General features: G+C 58.0%; 1 protein-coding gene across 14 annotated transcripts in view; it reads left to right on the plus strand.

The window, feature by feature from the left end:
* The window catches only part of huwe1 (HECT, UBA and WWE domain containing E3 ubiquitin protein ligase 1), a 40,445-nt gene that overhangs the window by 21,902 nt on the left and 3,802 nt on the right, over positions 1-14,741 (plus strand). For 7 of the 14 annotated variants that reach the window (XM_047039596.1, XM_047039607.1, XM_047039604.1 and 4 more), the window contains 31 exons: positions 237-404; positions 490-638; positions 741-807; positions 915-1,138; positions 1,576-1,787; positions 2,060-2,242; positions 2,817-2,989; positions 3,203-3,342; positions 3,431-3,506; positions 3,626-3,724; positions 3,805-3,932; positions 4,012-4,192; positions 4,570-4,798; positions 5,172-5,350; positions 5,443-5,532; positions 5,674-5,834; positions 6,033-6,078; positions 7,064-7,426; positions 7,661-7,871; positions 7,986-8,110; positions 8,220-8,443; positions 8,691-9,085; positions 9,201-9,876; positions 10,065-10,794; positions 11,104-11,192; positions 11,600-11,756; positions 11,963-12,095; positions 12,303-12,517; positions 12,730-12,956; positions 14,117-14,213; positions 14,315-14,464. In XM_047039596.1, the coding sequence (XP_046895552.1) occupies positions 237-404; positions 490-638; positions 741-807; positions 915-1,138; positions 1,576-1,787; positions 2,060-2,242; positions 2,817-2,989; positions 3,203-3,342; positions 3,431-3,506; positions 3,626-3,724; positions 3,805-3,932; positions 4,012-4,192; positions 4,570-4,798; positions 5,172-5,350; positions 5,443-5,532; positions 5,674-5,834; positions 6,033-6,078; positions 7,064-7,426; positions 7,661-7,871; positions 7,986-8,110; positions 8,220-8,443; positions 8,691-9,085; positions 9,201-9,876; positions 10,065-10,794; positions 11,104-11,192; positions 11,600-11,756; positions 11,963-12,095; positions 12,303-12,517; positions 12,730-12,956; positions 14,117-14,213; positions 14,315-14,464 (6,297 nt within the window). The remainder of the gene's footprint in view (positions 1-236; positions 405-489; positions 639-740; positions 808-914; positions 1,139-1,575; positions 1,788-2,059; positions 2,243-2,816; positions 2,990-3,202; positions 3,343-3,430; positions 3,507-3,625; positions 3,725-3,804; positions 3,933-4,011; positions 4,193-4,569; positions 4,799-5,171; positions 5,351-5,442; positions 5,533-5,673; positions 5,835-6,032; positions 6,079-7,063; positions 7,427-7,660; positions 7,872-7,985; positions 8,111-8,219; positions 8,444-8,690; positions 9,086-9,200; positions 9,877-10,064; positions 10,795-11,103; positions 11,193-11,599; positions 11,757-11,962; positions 12,096-12,302; positions 12,518-12,729; positions 12,957-14,116; positions 14,214-14,314; positions 14,465-14,741) is intronic. The other 7 variants (XM_047039609.1, XM_047039599.1, XM_047039606.1 and 4 more) reach the window with 7 other exon arrangements.

Genomic DNA, 14,741 nt, shown 5'->3' on the forward strand with positions numbered 1-14,741 from the left:
AAACATCCTGTCACACCCTGTCATGGCAATATGCACTTGGCAATGAACTTCATGAGACAGTCGCTGAGTTGTGTTGATTGCCATTAACCACACTGTGTTAGTTAGAACTTAAAGGTCTTGCTGATCTGCTGCGTTCTCTGTTTGTGGTTCTGTATGTAGCTTTGGATCAAGGTTTCTAGGAAATGTGTTTTTGGTTTTGTTGGTGTATTTACAAACCCTCTCCTTTTGGAATCCAGCGTCAGACGACGAGTTTGAGAACCTGCGCATCAAGGGCCCCAACGCGGTGCAGCTGGTCAAGACCACGCCCCTCAAGCTGTCCCCGCTGCCCGCCATCCCCGACACCATCAAGGAGGTCATCTACGACATGCTCAACGCCCTGGCCGCCTACCACGCCCCTGAAGAGGGTACGGCACTGTCCTCACTGGGGAGGCTGGAGGGTCAGTACCACCCCTGAGATGTTGGATGCTAACTGTGTGTGTGTGTGTGTAGCCGAGCGTCCTGAGGAGCGAGCAGCGACGGCTCCAGCTGGTCAGGACCTGTGTCAGATCCTGCAGGATGTGGGCGATGACGTCTACCAGCAGTACAGACTCACACGGCAGGGCAGCGACTTTGACTCGCAGTCTGCCTTCCACATCAATGTAAGTGTGTGCAAGACGTGGAGCATCGCTCTTTCCTAATAGACCTACATGGAGAAGTGTGTGTGTGTGTGTTGGATGCTGACGGTGGGTTTCCCTCTCCAGGCTCAGGTGTTTGCTGCTGACGGAGGCGTGGCTGAGTCCTCCCAGTCTGGAACGCCCCAAGGAGAAGGTGAGGCTGGATTAGAAAAGAGGTTGATGTGGGACGGTTGGTGCCCCTGGCCCTACCTCCGTTTGAACAGTGTGACAGTCAATCAACCCCCTCTGTTGGTCCCTCAGCCTCCACGCCAGAGGAGATGCGAGAGGAGAAGAAGGAGGTGGAGGGGGAGAAGGGGGCCGGCTCAGAGGAGGGCAAGGGGGCCAAGGCCAAGGCCAGCAAGCCCCTGATGCCCACCTCCACCATCCTGCGCCTGCTGGCCGAGCTGGTGCGCTCCTACGTGGGCATCGCCACGCTCATCGCCTCCTACTGCTACACCGCCGGCCAATCAGAGCTCATCAAGGAGGTGAGCTCCAGAGACAAGCGCTGGGCTGGGTTGTCGTCGTGTTCTTTCCTTTAATTGGTATTATCTCATTTATTTCAGAAAGTAACTGGGCTTTGTTCAGTATTGGGTCAAACATCTGCCGCCTTTTTAAACAGTGTGTGTGGTCTTCTGGTTGTAATATTTTATCCAATAGCACCTTATTTGTCCCTAGTTGCATAGAATTACTAAGCACACGATTCAATTCTGGGTCAGTTTCCAACCTGAGAAAGCGTGCTATTTCTAAGAGCATAAACAGGCTTGTGTCTGACTCATTCCCGCTGTCCTCTGTGGAGCCAGGCCCATTTGGAACACTCATTGTGACCCACAAAAGTATATAATTTCCATCTGGCCTTAAGAACTCACAGCTCCACTTCCAACAATGCTTTTGGACCTAACCCTCCTCTGTCCCCCCCTAACAGGACTGCAGTGTTCTGGCCTTTGTCCTGGACCACCTGCTGCCTCACACCCAGAACTCTGAGGATAAGGACACCCCCGCCCTGGCACGCCTCTTCCTGGCCAGCCTGGCGGCCGCCGGCACGGGGACCGACGCCCAGGTGGCCCTGGTCAACGAGGTGAAGGCAGCGCTGAGCCGGGCGCTGGCCATGGCCGAGGGCACGGAGAAACACGCCAGGTGGGTAGCGAAGGCGGAGGGTTACTCACTGCTCAGGAAACTTCTGGAATACTGCGGGGGTAGGGGGTTTCTCCTTGGGGGAGAACTGTGGCGATGAAACAAATTGAAACAGAAGTTTTGTACCAAGTTATTCGTTCACGGCAATGCTGTTTTTGTGGTCATAGTAACGTCCATGAACATGAGAAATAGAGTTGTGGTCACTGGCGGAGGGAACCCCAGAAAGGCGTATAGCATAGCATATATCCTGAACTGGTTCCTCCCTCCTCCTCCAGGCTCCAGGCAGTGATGTGCATCATCAGCACAATCATGGAGTCGTGCCCGTCCACCTCCAGCTTCTACAGCACAGCCGCCGCCAAGACGCAGCACAACGGCATGAACAACATCATCCGCCTCTTCCTCAAGAAGGGCCTGGTCAACGACCTGGCCCGCGTGCCCCACAGCCTGGACCTGTCCAGGTGGGAGCCCTCAGCAACACAGCTTAACACACCTCCACACACACACACACCTCCACACACACACACCTCGACACACACACACACACCTCCACACACACACACCTCGACACACACACACCTCCACACACACACACCTCCACACACACACACCTCGACACACACACACCTCCACACACACACACACCTCCACACACACACCTCCACACACACACCTCCACACACACACCTCCACACACACACACCTCCACACACACACACACCTCCACACACACACACACACACCTCCACACACACACACACACACCTCCACACACACACACACCTTGACACACACACACACCTTGACACACACACACACCTCGACACACACACATACTTCGACACACACACACACACACACACACCTCCACACACACACACCTCTACAAACACCTGAGACGCACGCCTGTAGCCTGACTGTGAACAAAAACACATCCATTCCCTGACGGCCTCGTGCTTCATTGACACCTCCCAGGACGGTTTGAGACGTCTAACGTCATGTGTGTGTCTCTCCATGTGGTTGTGTGTGTGTCAGTCCCAACATGGCCAACACTGTGAACGCTGCCCTCAAGCCCCTGGAGACCCTGTCTCGCATCGTCAACCAGCCCAGCAGCCTGTTCGGGGGCAAGGGAGGCTCCAGCAAGAGCAAGACGGAGCACGATACTGTGGGCGCCACCAGGGACAGCAACAGCAATACACAGGACCCAGGTAACAGGAGACACACACACACACACACACTCTCCAACTGGTATAAGCCTGGGATAAACCATGGCTGTGTGTTATATTGACATCAAGGATACACCAACAGGGAATCGGGACTCAAATATAGACGTGTGTCAGTGTTGGGCCTAGCTGGGCTGGTGCTAGTGGGCTGGTGCTAGTGGAGCTGGTGTCAGTGCTGGTGTGTTGCTGTGTGTTCAGGGGACTCTGGGGAGACGGAGCCTGTGGAGGGCAGCCTCAGGGTCCAGGGCCCAGACAACGACCTGATGGACGGAGAGACGGAGGGAGACTCTGTGGTCATCGCCGGCCAGCCTGAGGTCCTCAGCACACAGGCTATGCAGGTGAGCGAGCACACACACACACACACACTGCTGACGGATTACGACCCATCTGGTTTGGTTGTCCTAACACTGGTGCGTTCGTGTGAAGGTGGAGAACGAGCTGGTGGATCTGATCGATGAGCTGCTGGAAAGAGACGCCGGAGCCGTCAACAGCACCATCATCGGTGAGCTAAACTGACATCTCGATGAGGTCTCAGACCCCTGGATCAAACTGTATAGATTTGTCATAAGGAAAGTTACCGAATGCTCCGCCTCTGATTGGTTATGTGCTCTCGTCAATCAGTAGGGCGTAGTGGCGAGGACGAATCCCAAGAGGACGTGCTGATGGACGAGGCCCCCTCCAACATCAGCCAGGCATCCACGCTGCAGGCCAACAGAGAAGGTAACGGGGCTCCCTCCGCCCCCTGTCCAGCCCCCCCCCCCCCCCTGTCCAGCCGTGTTGACCTCCTGTCCCCCCCCCAGACTCCATGAACATCCTGGAGCCCGAGGACGAGGAGCACACGCAGGAGGAAGACTCGAGCGGCAGCAACGACGACGAGGACAGCCAGGACGAGGAGGAGGAAGAGGAGGAGGAGGAGGAGGAAGACCAGGTAGGGGCAGAGGGTCAGAGCCATGGCCACTCTAGCGCAGGAACACACAGGCGTGTAAACAGTGTAGTACTTGAGCCAGTCTGCCCCTGCCGTCCACCAGGATGACGAGGAGGGCGACGAGGATGACGACGACGAGGGCTCCGAGATGGAGCTGGACGAGGACTTCCCCGACATCAACGCCGCGCCGCACATCCGCTTCGAGAGGTTCGACAGGGACGACGACCTCATCATCGAGTTTGACAACATGTTTTCCACCACGGGTGAGAAGGAGGCCTCACCACTGTAGCCCGTCTCACCTGCTCACGGACCAGTCACGCATGAAGGGTGCTGCCACAACTAGTGCAGGCTGACTTCATAGAATGATTACAAAAATGATTACAAACATGGTTGTTGATGTGTTTGTGTAGTATAAAATAGTATTATTAGTTTAAATTGAGTGTTTTTGTACTGTACATAGTGCAGTATTTGTTGTGAATAATTCATAGGAGATATCAATTCAACATTTGACACAGTAGCGTCGTCGTTTTAAATGTGCCTGAATCCGTCTAATCCTAATGTAGCGTAAAGTGAGTTTGGGGTTGCGAACATGTCCCCCTAATGTGTGCTACTGTTCTCTCTGTCTACCGTGTTCCTTCAGCTGACATCCCTCCCTCCCCAGGCAACATCCCCAGCTCCCACCCCCTGATGGTGCGCCACGCCGACCACGGCTCCCTCACCCTGGGCGGGGCGGGCACCAGCAGCCGGCTGGCCCCCGGCATGGGCCGCAACCAGCGCACGCTGCGCCAGCTCACCGCCAACACGGGCCACACCATCCACGTGCATTACCCCGGCAACCGCCAGCCCAACCCCCCGCTCATCCTGCAGAGGTGAGGCTGTGTGTGTGTGGGTGGGGGTGGGGGTGGTCTTGTTTAACTACCTTTGTGGGGATCAAATGCCCTCACAGGTCTCGGGAAACGTGAAAAGGCTAGAATAACATGAGGGCTCTGTTTCCCAGACATGGATTAAGCCTAGTCCTGAAGTGAAAAGTTCAATGAAGATCTCCATTGAAAACGTTTAGTCCAGGGTTAGGTTTATATCCATGTCTGGGAAACTGGGCCTAAGAGTTAATGGCCAGAGAACCCAAGTTTGCATGGAAGTGAACGGTCAGGCTCCACTTGGTTAGAGAAACAAACTTGTGTGAGTGTGTTTCTATTGGTTAGAATGTGATCATGTGGTAGTAACTGTATCTGCTCCTCCCAGGCTGCTGGGCCCCAGCGCGGCAGCAGACATCCTGCAGCTGTCCAGCTCCCTGCCCCTGCAGTCCCGCGGCCGCGCCCGCCTCCTGGTGGGCAACGAGGACGTGCACATCATCGCCCGCTCGGACGACGAGCTGCTGGACGACTTCTTCCACGAGCAGAGCAGCACCGGGGGACAGGCCGGTAAGACCCGCCGCCACCACCCCACACGTGCTGCTAGCGTACCCTGTTGTGACGGGCCGGAGGAGGGTCTGACATGTGGTCCTCTCTACCAGGAACCCTCTCCAGCATCCCCACCGCCCTAACCCGCTGGACGGACGAATGTAAGGTGCTCGACGCAGAGAGCATGCACGACTGTGTCGCCGGTGAGCCAAGTCCTTCCTTCACCTTGACGATTTGAATGATGGATTCTTTGTGATGAGCAAAAGAAAATCCACAATAGCGCAGCAGAGGTGTTAACCCTTGCTCCCCACTCCCCTCCCCTGCCCGGTGTGCGCTGCGTGCAGTGGTGAAGGTGCCCGTGCTGCAGCACCTGGAGAGCCTGAGGGACGAGGAGCTGGAGGAGCGCAGGGAGAAGAGGAGGAGGCAGCTGGCCGAGGAGGAGGAGGCCAAGCAGAACGAGAGGAGGACCTCCGGAGGAGAGGAGGCCAGGGAGCAGAGTCTGCCGGTGGGCACACACACAGACACAAGCACAGACATACACAGACACACACACAGAGACAGACAGACAGACAGACACACACACAGACAGAAAGACAGACATAGAGACACAGAGGAGAGGAGTGTGACCGTATCCTCCAGATCCTCACATGCCGATGTCTCTGCTTCAGGCTGACTTGACTGTTTCTCTCCCTCTGTTCTCCAGGGTTCCGCTCTGGGGACCGTCAACGGTGCTGGAGAGAACACAGCAGGTACCGTCTCCTCTCACGTGAAACCCGCCTCCTCCCATGCCCCCTCCCTCCTCCTCCAGCTCAGGTAGGGGAGAGGCGGAGGTGACTCCAGAGCGACAGGACCGACTCGTCCCTGAAGACAGTGCGTGCTGTGGGCTGAGGTAGTAGTTTGTATAGTTTTAGGATCACACCAGATCTGGGAGATAACTATACAGTCTACTGTCTTTCCCAAGGCAATGCCTCAACCAACCAGCAGCCATCGCTCCCGTCGTCCGTCACCACGGAGACCTCAGACAGAAGAACTGGCTTCATAGAGCCTTTTGGTTTTAGTCTGTTTACAGCTGGAGTATTGACAAACACACAGTGCAGTGTGTCGTGGTACGCATTGTGGTATTGACAAACACACAGTGCAGTGTGTCGTGGTACGCATTGTGGTATTGACAAACACACAGTGCAGTGTGTCGTGGTATGCATTGTGGTATTGACAAACACACAGTGCAGTGTGTCGTGGTACGCATTGTGGTATTGACAAACACACAGTGCAGTGTGTCGTGGTACGCATTGTGGTATTGACAAACACACAGTGCAGTGTGTCGTGGTACGCATTGTGGTATTGACAAACACACAGTGCAGTGTGTCGTGGTACGCATTGTGGTATTGACAAACACACAGTGCAGTGTGTCGTGGTACGCATTGTGGTATTGACAAACACACAGTGCAGTGTGTCGTGGTACGCATTGTGTGTGTGTGTGTTCAGCAGCAGGACCTGTAGGTGTGCTGAGGTGAGGTAGTAAGTTGTGTTGTTGTTGGGGATCAGGATTGTGCACCCCGTACAGGAGATAACTATACAACTTACTGCCTTCCTTAGTGCCACCGGCCAACATCTCATCTGTGCTGCCACATGGACGCTAAACGGAGCTCTTCGCTGTTGTCATTGGCTGATGTAATCCTTTGACCCGCCTCTTGTGTTGACTAAATCCCCACCTTCTCTGTGCTGTCCAATCAGAAGGTGAGCAGGCCCAGGGCGGGGCCGGGTCCTGCCTGGACCCCCCCAGGGTGTCGGAGGGCTTCCTCAGCGCCCCCCCCTCTGGGGAGCTCACGCCCACCACGCCCGCCCCCCACCAACAGGCCCTGGTCTCCCTGGAGACGGCCATCAGCCAGCAGGTCCACCAGCCCATCGCAGACCTCCTGCTGGGAGAGGCCCACGCCAACTCGCTGGTGGCCCTGGCGGGGGCGGGCCTGCCCCCCCTGGCAGCAGGAGAGCGGCCCCACTGTGACGTGGAGGCCTCCCAGATGGAGATGTCCCCGGCACCCACTACTGGTGAGAGAGCAGGAGGAGGAGGAGGAGCGATGGATGGAGTCAGGGAAGGTAGACTCATTTTGATAACCCTATCAACATTCTGTACGCCCACTGAGCCGCCAGTGAGGGGCACTAAGCCGTGTTGTCGAACCAAACTGTTCTGCCTACTTCTGTCTCCGTGTTCTTTGGAAAAAAATAGAAAAAATAATTTAGTCACTTGTCATGCCAAACGATTGTGTCAAATGGTGAGCGCTTGGTTTCTGGTGACCTGACTGGCCCTGTGTCTCCCCCTCACCCCTCCAGCCTCCCTCAGCCCAGACATAGTCGAGACGTCTGAGCCCGCCGCCGTGGGCGTGTCACAGCTCGAGGGGTCACCCATGGATACCAGTAGCCCCGCCTCTGCCACGCACGAAGACCCCGCCCCCAACCCTGTCCAGCCAGGTCACCTGTCCCAGGAACTGTCTGGAAGTGGAGACAGTGGCCTGACAGACAGGCAGACGGACGCAGAGACTGGGTGAGTGGGTCAGGGGGGGCGGTGTGTGTCTGTGTGTGTATAATCTTTTTTTTAAGGAAATGGCACTTGTGTAACAAACCCCTTGAACATGTACGTATTTCCCCCTCCATCCAGCTCAACCTCCGTCTCCTCCCCTGGTGAGACCATCCCCAGGAGTGACAGCGCCGAAAGCCAATCGCAGGCCATCCAGGAAGAGCCTCTCCCATCCACCAGTAACGAGGATGAGGACCCGCTGGCAGGTGAGGGATCCTATGAGCCCATGATACTCGTGTGTGTGTGTGTGCTCTGACCTTTACACCTCACACACACACACTTGGCTCACTCCATCTGTTTCCTCCGTCTCCACAGGCATCAGTCTGCCAGAGGGTGTGGACCCGTCCTTCCTGGCGGCCCTGCCCGAAGACATCCGCCGGGAGGTCCTGCAGAACCAGCTGGGCATCCGGCCTCCGTCCCGCCCCCCGGCCACATCCACCCTGCCCTCCACCACCGCCCCCGTGCTGGGCGGAGGGCCCGGGGTCACGGAGGTCAGCCCCGAGTTCCTGGCCGCCCTGCCCCCCGCCATTCAGGAAGAGGTGAGGCCCCGGGGGGGAAATGAACCCTCGTCAGTACATGGCAGGACAGACCTCTGCAGTGTTCTCCACAGCTCAGCTGTTTAGACAGGCTTCAACACTGCTCCCACAGGCCACACAACCAAAACATGGTTTGGTGCAAGTACACAAACTGTAGATCACTCCCAATAGAATGGGACCCATCACACTGAGGTGTAGCTGGCTGTAGAAGGCCCTAACCCCCCCGACCCTCCCCCTCGTCCTCCTGCAGGTCCTGGCCCAGCAGAGGGCGGAGCAGCAGAGGCGGGAGCTCTCCCAGCAGCCCCCCACCAGCGACACGCCCCTGGACCCCGTCACCTTCATCCAGACGCTGCCGTCGGAGCTGCGCCGCAGCGTGCTGGAGGACATGGAGGACAGCGTGCTGGCCGTCATGCCCCCGGACATCGCGGCCGAGGCGGCGGCTCTGCGCCGCGAGCAGGAGGCGCGCCAGCGTCAGCTGATGCACGAGCGGCTGTTTGGCCACAGCTCGTCCTCGGCCCTGTCGGCCATCCTGCGCTCGCCCGCCTTTACCAGCCGCCTGGGGGGCAACCGGGGGGTGCAGTACACGCGGCTGGCGGTGCAGAGGGGGGGCACCTTCCAGATGGGCGGGGGGGCCAACCACAGCAGGTGAGGGAGGATGGGATGTGGGTGTGGCTGCTGATTATGTGGAATAGATCTGCAAAGCATATAGAGCTCCATCTCCTCGTGTCTGACTGACGTGTGTGTCTTCCTCTCTCTCCAGACCTTCCAGCTCCAGCGTGGACTCCCTCCTGCGCCTCCGCGGCCGCCTGCTCCTGGACCACGAGGCCCTGTCCTGCCTGCTGGTGCTGCTCTTCGTGGACGAGCCCAAGCTCAACACCAGCCGGCTGCACCGCGTGCTGCGCAACCTGTGCTACCACTCGCAGACGCGCGGCTGGGTGATCCGCAGCCTGCTGTCCATCCTGCAGCGCAGCAGCGAGAGCGAGGTGTGCCTGGAGACGTCGCGCCTGGACGAGGCCCGCGGGAAGAGGGCCACTGCCGCCTCGCAGGCGGGCTACGGGGGCAAGGCGGCCGCCCAGGCCTCGTCCTCCCTCTCGTCGTCCTCGTCCTCCTCCTCGTCCTCCTCCCTGGAGCTGCTGAACAGGGTGGAGTCTCGCAGCTCCTCCCAGCTCTCCTGGCTCTCCGTTTCCATGGACGCGGCCCTGGGCTGCCGGACTAACATTTTCCAGATCCAGCGGGCATCTGGGAGGAAGCACGCCGACCGCCACTCCTCGGCCGCCGCCGCCTCGTCCGGGGCCGGGACGCTGGGCGGGGCCATGTCGGGGGCCGGAGGGGGCGTGACCTGCGCCGCCGGGGGCGGCTCCACCGTCCACATCCACCCCCAGGCTGCTCCCGTGGTCTGTCGTCATGTACTGGACACACTCATCCAGCTGGCTAAGGTGAGAGAGGGGGGGACATGACTGCAGAGGGATGGGAGGGGGGGGATTGGCTCATCTGTCACATCTGTCACCAGGCTAACCAGTTCATAGAAATGGCAACAAACCAGACTAGTCAGGTGTCGGATTGGTTGTTGGATCGTTTTCGCATTGAGCCTTAAACCACTCTGTTCCTCCCCCCGGCTTTCCAGGTGTTCCCCAGTCACTTCACCCAGCAACGCTGCAAAGACCTCCTGTCCTCGTCGTCCTCGTCCGACCTGGACGCCCGCCTGTGTGCCGTGGCCTCTGGAGGGGGAGGAGGGGGCGGGGGCGGCTCCAGAGGAGGGGCTACCTCCCAGAACAACCCCTCCTCCAACCCCCCCGGCCAGAACTCCCTGGGCTCCTGCTCAGCCGCCCAGTCCCTGGGCATCTCCACCGACTTCTGGGACCTGCTGGTCAAGCTGGACAACATGAACGTGAGCCGCAAGGGCAAGGCCTCCATGAAGACGGTGCCCCTGGGCGGCGCCGGCGAGGCGGAGGGCGCCCAGCTGAGCCTGGAGGCGTCTCCGCTGGGCCAGCTGATGAACATGCTGTCCCACCCGGTGATCCGCCGCAGCTCCCTGCTCACGGAGAAGCTGCTGCGCCTGCTGTCGCTCATCTCCATCGCCCTGCCCGACAACAAGGCCACCGAGGTGCCCGCCGGACACCCCGCCCCGCAGGCCTCCGCCGGCGGCGCTGTCGCCAACCCGGCCACCTCCTCCACCACCACAACCACCAGCGTGGCTGCAGCCCCCGTGCCAGCGGGCGTGGCCCAGGGCTCGGTGGGCTCCGGGGCGGTGTTGCTGGCCGCCGGCCAGGGCTCGTCCTCAGGGACGGGGCTGGCCTCCTCCTCCTCCTCCACGGTCGTGTCCATCACCTCCACCACTGGAGCCGGCTCAGCAGGTCAGCTCCCCCTCTTAGGACTCACGTCACAGACGGACACTTCAGCACCTCCCACATTAGTAGTTCAGTCATGTTAGCACAACACACGGACAGCATATCCCATAAGCACCAACCTTAGCTGTTGCCTGTATCTCTGCGGCTGAAACACCTACATTGTTCCCACCTGGGCATGGCCAGTGTACTAGATCAGATCATGTACAGGATGTGTTTGTGTTGGTCAGCATGCAGCTCAGGGCAGCATGTAGGCTGGGTGGACGAGAGAGAGAGAGACAGAGACAGAGAGACATTCAGGTGTGTCTGTCCTGACAGGGAAGCAGAGAGGAATCGTCAGCAGTGAGAGCGACACCAAGCTGGCTTCAACGGGACTCACAGAGAAACAGCTGCAGTTGTCTGTGGAGGTATGAACACACACACACACACACACAGCTCCCCAAACAGGTGGTTACCTACTCGTGTGTTGCAGGACTTTCCAATCCTGGTCGTCGAGGGCCGCTGTCCTGCCTGTTTTAGATGTTTCCCTGCTCCAGCACACCTGATTTAAATGAATGTGTTGTTATCAAGCTCTGTGGAAGCCTGGTAACGACCATTCATTAGAATCAGGTGTGCTGGAGCAGGGAAACATCTCAAACAGGCAGGACAGCGGCCCTCGAGGACCAGGATTGGAGAGCCTTGGTTTAAGGGTTTCTTTGAGTGTGATCTGTCTGTCTGTGGTTATCAGGTTTATGTTTTCCCTGGTGGTTATCAGGTTTCTTGATAACTCGATGGTCATCGTTCTTTGTGTGTGTGTGTGTGTGTGTGCGCGCAGGTGTTGACCTCCCACTCGTGTTCAGAGGAGGGTCTGGAGGACGCGGCCAACATCTTGCTGCAGCTGTCCAGAGGAGACGGGGCCACCAGGGACACGGTGCTCAGACTGCTGCTGAGCGGGGCCCGCCACCTGGGGTACACACTCTGCAAGCAGATCGGTCAGTACAACACACACACACACCTGGGGTACACACTCTGCAAGCAGATCGGTCAGTACAACACACACACACACCTGGGGTACACACTCTGCAAGCAGATCGGTCAGTACAACACACACACACACCTGGGGTACACACCCCTCACACACACACCCTCCCCCCAGGTCCTCATGTATGACCTCTGACCCCCCCCCCCCCCCCCCCAGGTACTCTGTTGGCTGAGCTAAGGGAGTACAACCTGGAGCAGCAGAGACGAGCGCGGGCCGACGCCCAGTCACCTGACGCCCCGTCTGACGACTCATCCCTGTCCGCCAGGCTCAGGGGCAAGGTGCCCAGCAGGTGAGGAGAGGGTGCTGCTGGGGGGAGGGGGCCAACCAGGCCTTATGAACACCAGACAGCCCTGGGTATAGAAAGCCCTGCTACTAGGTGTGTGTGTGTGTGATGCTGGGTGCACGTGTGAGAGATTGAAGCATGCGTGGGGGTGCCGGCTGTGCCCCGTGCTCCATAATGACTGTCCTCTGCTTCGCCGCCCGTCCCCGCGCGCTGACGGGGGCGCAGGTTCGACGGGTCGGAGAGCGTGGTGATCGTGGCGGCCCAGAAGCGCACGCTGGGGGGCCGCGAGCTGCAGCTGCCCTGCATGAGCTCCCTGACCTCCAAGACGTCCACGCAGAAGTTCTTCCTGCGCGTGCTGCAGGTCATCATCCAGCTGAGGGAGGACACGCGCCGCGCCAACAAGAAGGCCAAGCAGACAGGACGGCTAGGTAGGGAGAGAGCGCACACACACACACACTCAGAGACCTCTCATACATGCACACACACACTCTGTCCCCCTGTTTGGTTATTAAGAGCAGCTATTGAACAATGTTTTGTCTACACACATGTATCCATGGTACCTGATAATCCAGCTGTAGTAGGTAGGTCCTGTTCCTTCCTGGAGTGACTCCCCTCTTCCTCCTCCTCTTCCCCTGTCCAGGGTCCACCAGTCTGGGCTCGGCCAGCAGCATCCAGGCCGCCGTGCGCCAGCTGGAGGCCGAGGCGGACGCCATCATCCAGATGGTGAGAGAGGGGCAGCGGGCACGCCGCCTCCAGCAGGCCCCGCCCCCCACCGCCGCCGCCGGAGCCTCGGTCGCGGCCCCCCATGTCCCCGCCGCTGCCCCGCCCAGCGCTGCTGCCGCTGCTGCTGCTGCTGCCGCCGCCACGGTTAGCATGACTGGCTGCACTGACAGCAGGGCACAACCGCTACTGATGGAGCCAGCCCACACACACACCTGCCCACACACACACCTGCCCACACACACACCTGCCCACACACACACACCTGCCCACACACACACACCTGCCCACACACACACACCTGCCCACACACACACCTGCCCACACACACACACACCTGCCCACACGCCGCACCCATCCACTCATCGCACTCCAAACACATCCTACTCATGCTTGTGGCCAAACACATACCATGCGTACTCTCATTAATACTCAAACTCAAAACTCAAAACTCAAATCCAGCACAACCTTTCCTATGTACCAGCATTAATCACCATCATGCAAATGCTGCAGGCATACTGCACTCTCACCTCAAGCCTATGCTGAGATGAGACACTAGATCTAACACGCTCGCGTTGAACAACTATTTCATCCAAAGTGCTGAGCACACACATGCACAACATGAACTTGTGCAACACATGCATATCGCTGGGAAATGTATGGACTGAGGTCATTACCGCTTCATACTACTGACAGGCATACATCCTCATGCTATTAAATGACATCATCTGACACCCCGAGTGATGGCGCTGACATCATACCCAGACTGACCCCCTAGCCCAGTGAGCAGTATCTGAATCCAGCCAATCAGCGTGCCGTTCACCCAGACGGCATCGGCATCAGAGCCTGCCATCTGAGTACGACACACACACTCAAACTCGACAAAGAACGAATGCTTATGAACAGACGGCAATACATGCATCGCATTCTCCGTGCGGACGCCCTGTCTGTCCTGTCTGGTGTCGTACTGTTGGCCGGTCTGGATTGAGAATGTTCTGCCTGCCTCTGTTGGATCTGATCTCAGTTTGATGATGATGATGATGATTGGCTGGTTGTCATGGCTTCATGCTTTTGGCCTCGCCCACTCCCCTGCCCCGCTCTGTGTGAGGTCTTGAATGTCACGTTGCATGGCAAACTCGGGAGTGCACATGGTTAGGGCCATGCGAGCACCAACCTGTATTGATAACCCTCTCTCTGTTTCTTTTCACTTGCTGCCTCCCATATTCTCTCTCTCCTCCTCCGTCTCTCTGTCCTCCCTCCCCCTCCTCATGGTCCTCCTGCCCCCTGTGTCCCCCCCCCCCTTCCAGTCAGAGGTGCAGGCAGAGTCCCAGGCCGCCCAGAGGGACGACTCCCCCATGGATGTGGACCAGCCTTCCCCCCTGGACCAGGACCCCGCCCCCCTGGGTGAGACACACACGCCGCACACGCTTGATTGTGCACGCGTTGGTTTCCCCCAAACTGTGTCGACCTTTATTGATCGTTTTCATTTGGCGTGTTTTTGACAGATGAAGAGGGCAACAGCCAATCAGAGAACGAGGAAAGGTTGCCCGACCTCCCCCTGCTGAGCGAGCAGCTGCTATTGGACGAGCTGTGGGACATGCTCGGGGAGTGTCTGAAGGAGCTGGAGGAGTCCCATGACCAGCACGCCGTCCTGGGTAACAACACGCCTGTCTGACGCAACACGCCTGTCTTTACAACACGCCTGTCTGTCACAACACGCCTGTCTGTCACAACACGCCTGTCTTTTTGTCCTTCTGTACACACGTGTACTTATACAGTACTATGAAAAAGTCTTAAGTACAATGACATTTTCATTTTAAAATGGTGAAGCAAAAATGCTTCAATGAAAGGCCTGACCTTTCTATGCATTGCAGTTTAATACTGCTGTACAAATACAGAAGACGAAAAGCAATATTCATGTCAAAGTGGGGT

Source organism: Hypomesus transpacificus, chromosome 18 (genome assembly GCF_021917145.1).
Source record: "Hypomesus transpacificus isolate Combined female chromosome 18, fHypTra1, whole genome shotgun sequence".
Lineage (NCBI taxonomy): Eukaryota > Metazoa > Chordata > Actinopteri > Osmeriformes > Osmeridae > Hypomesus > Hypomesus transpacificus.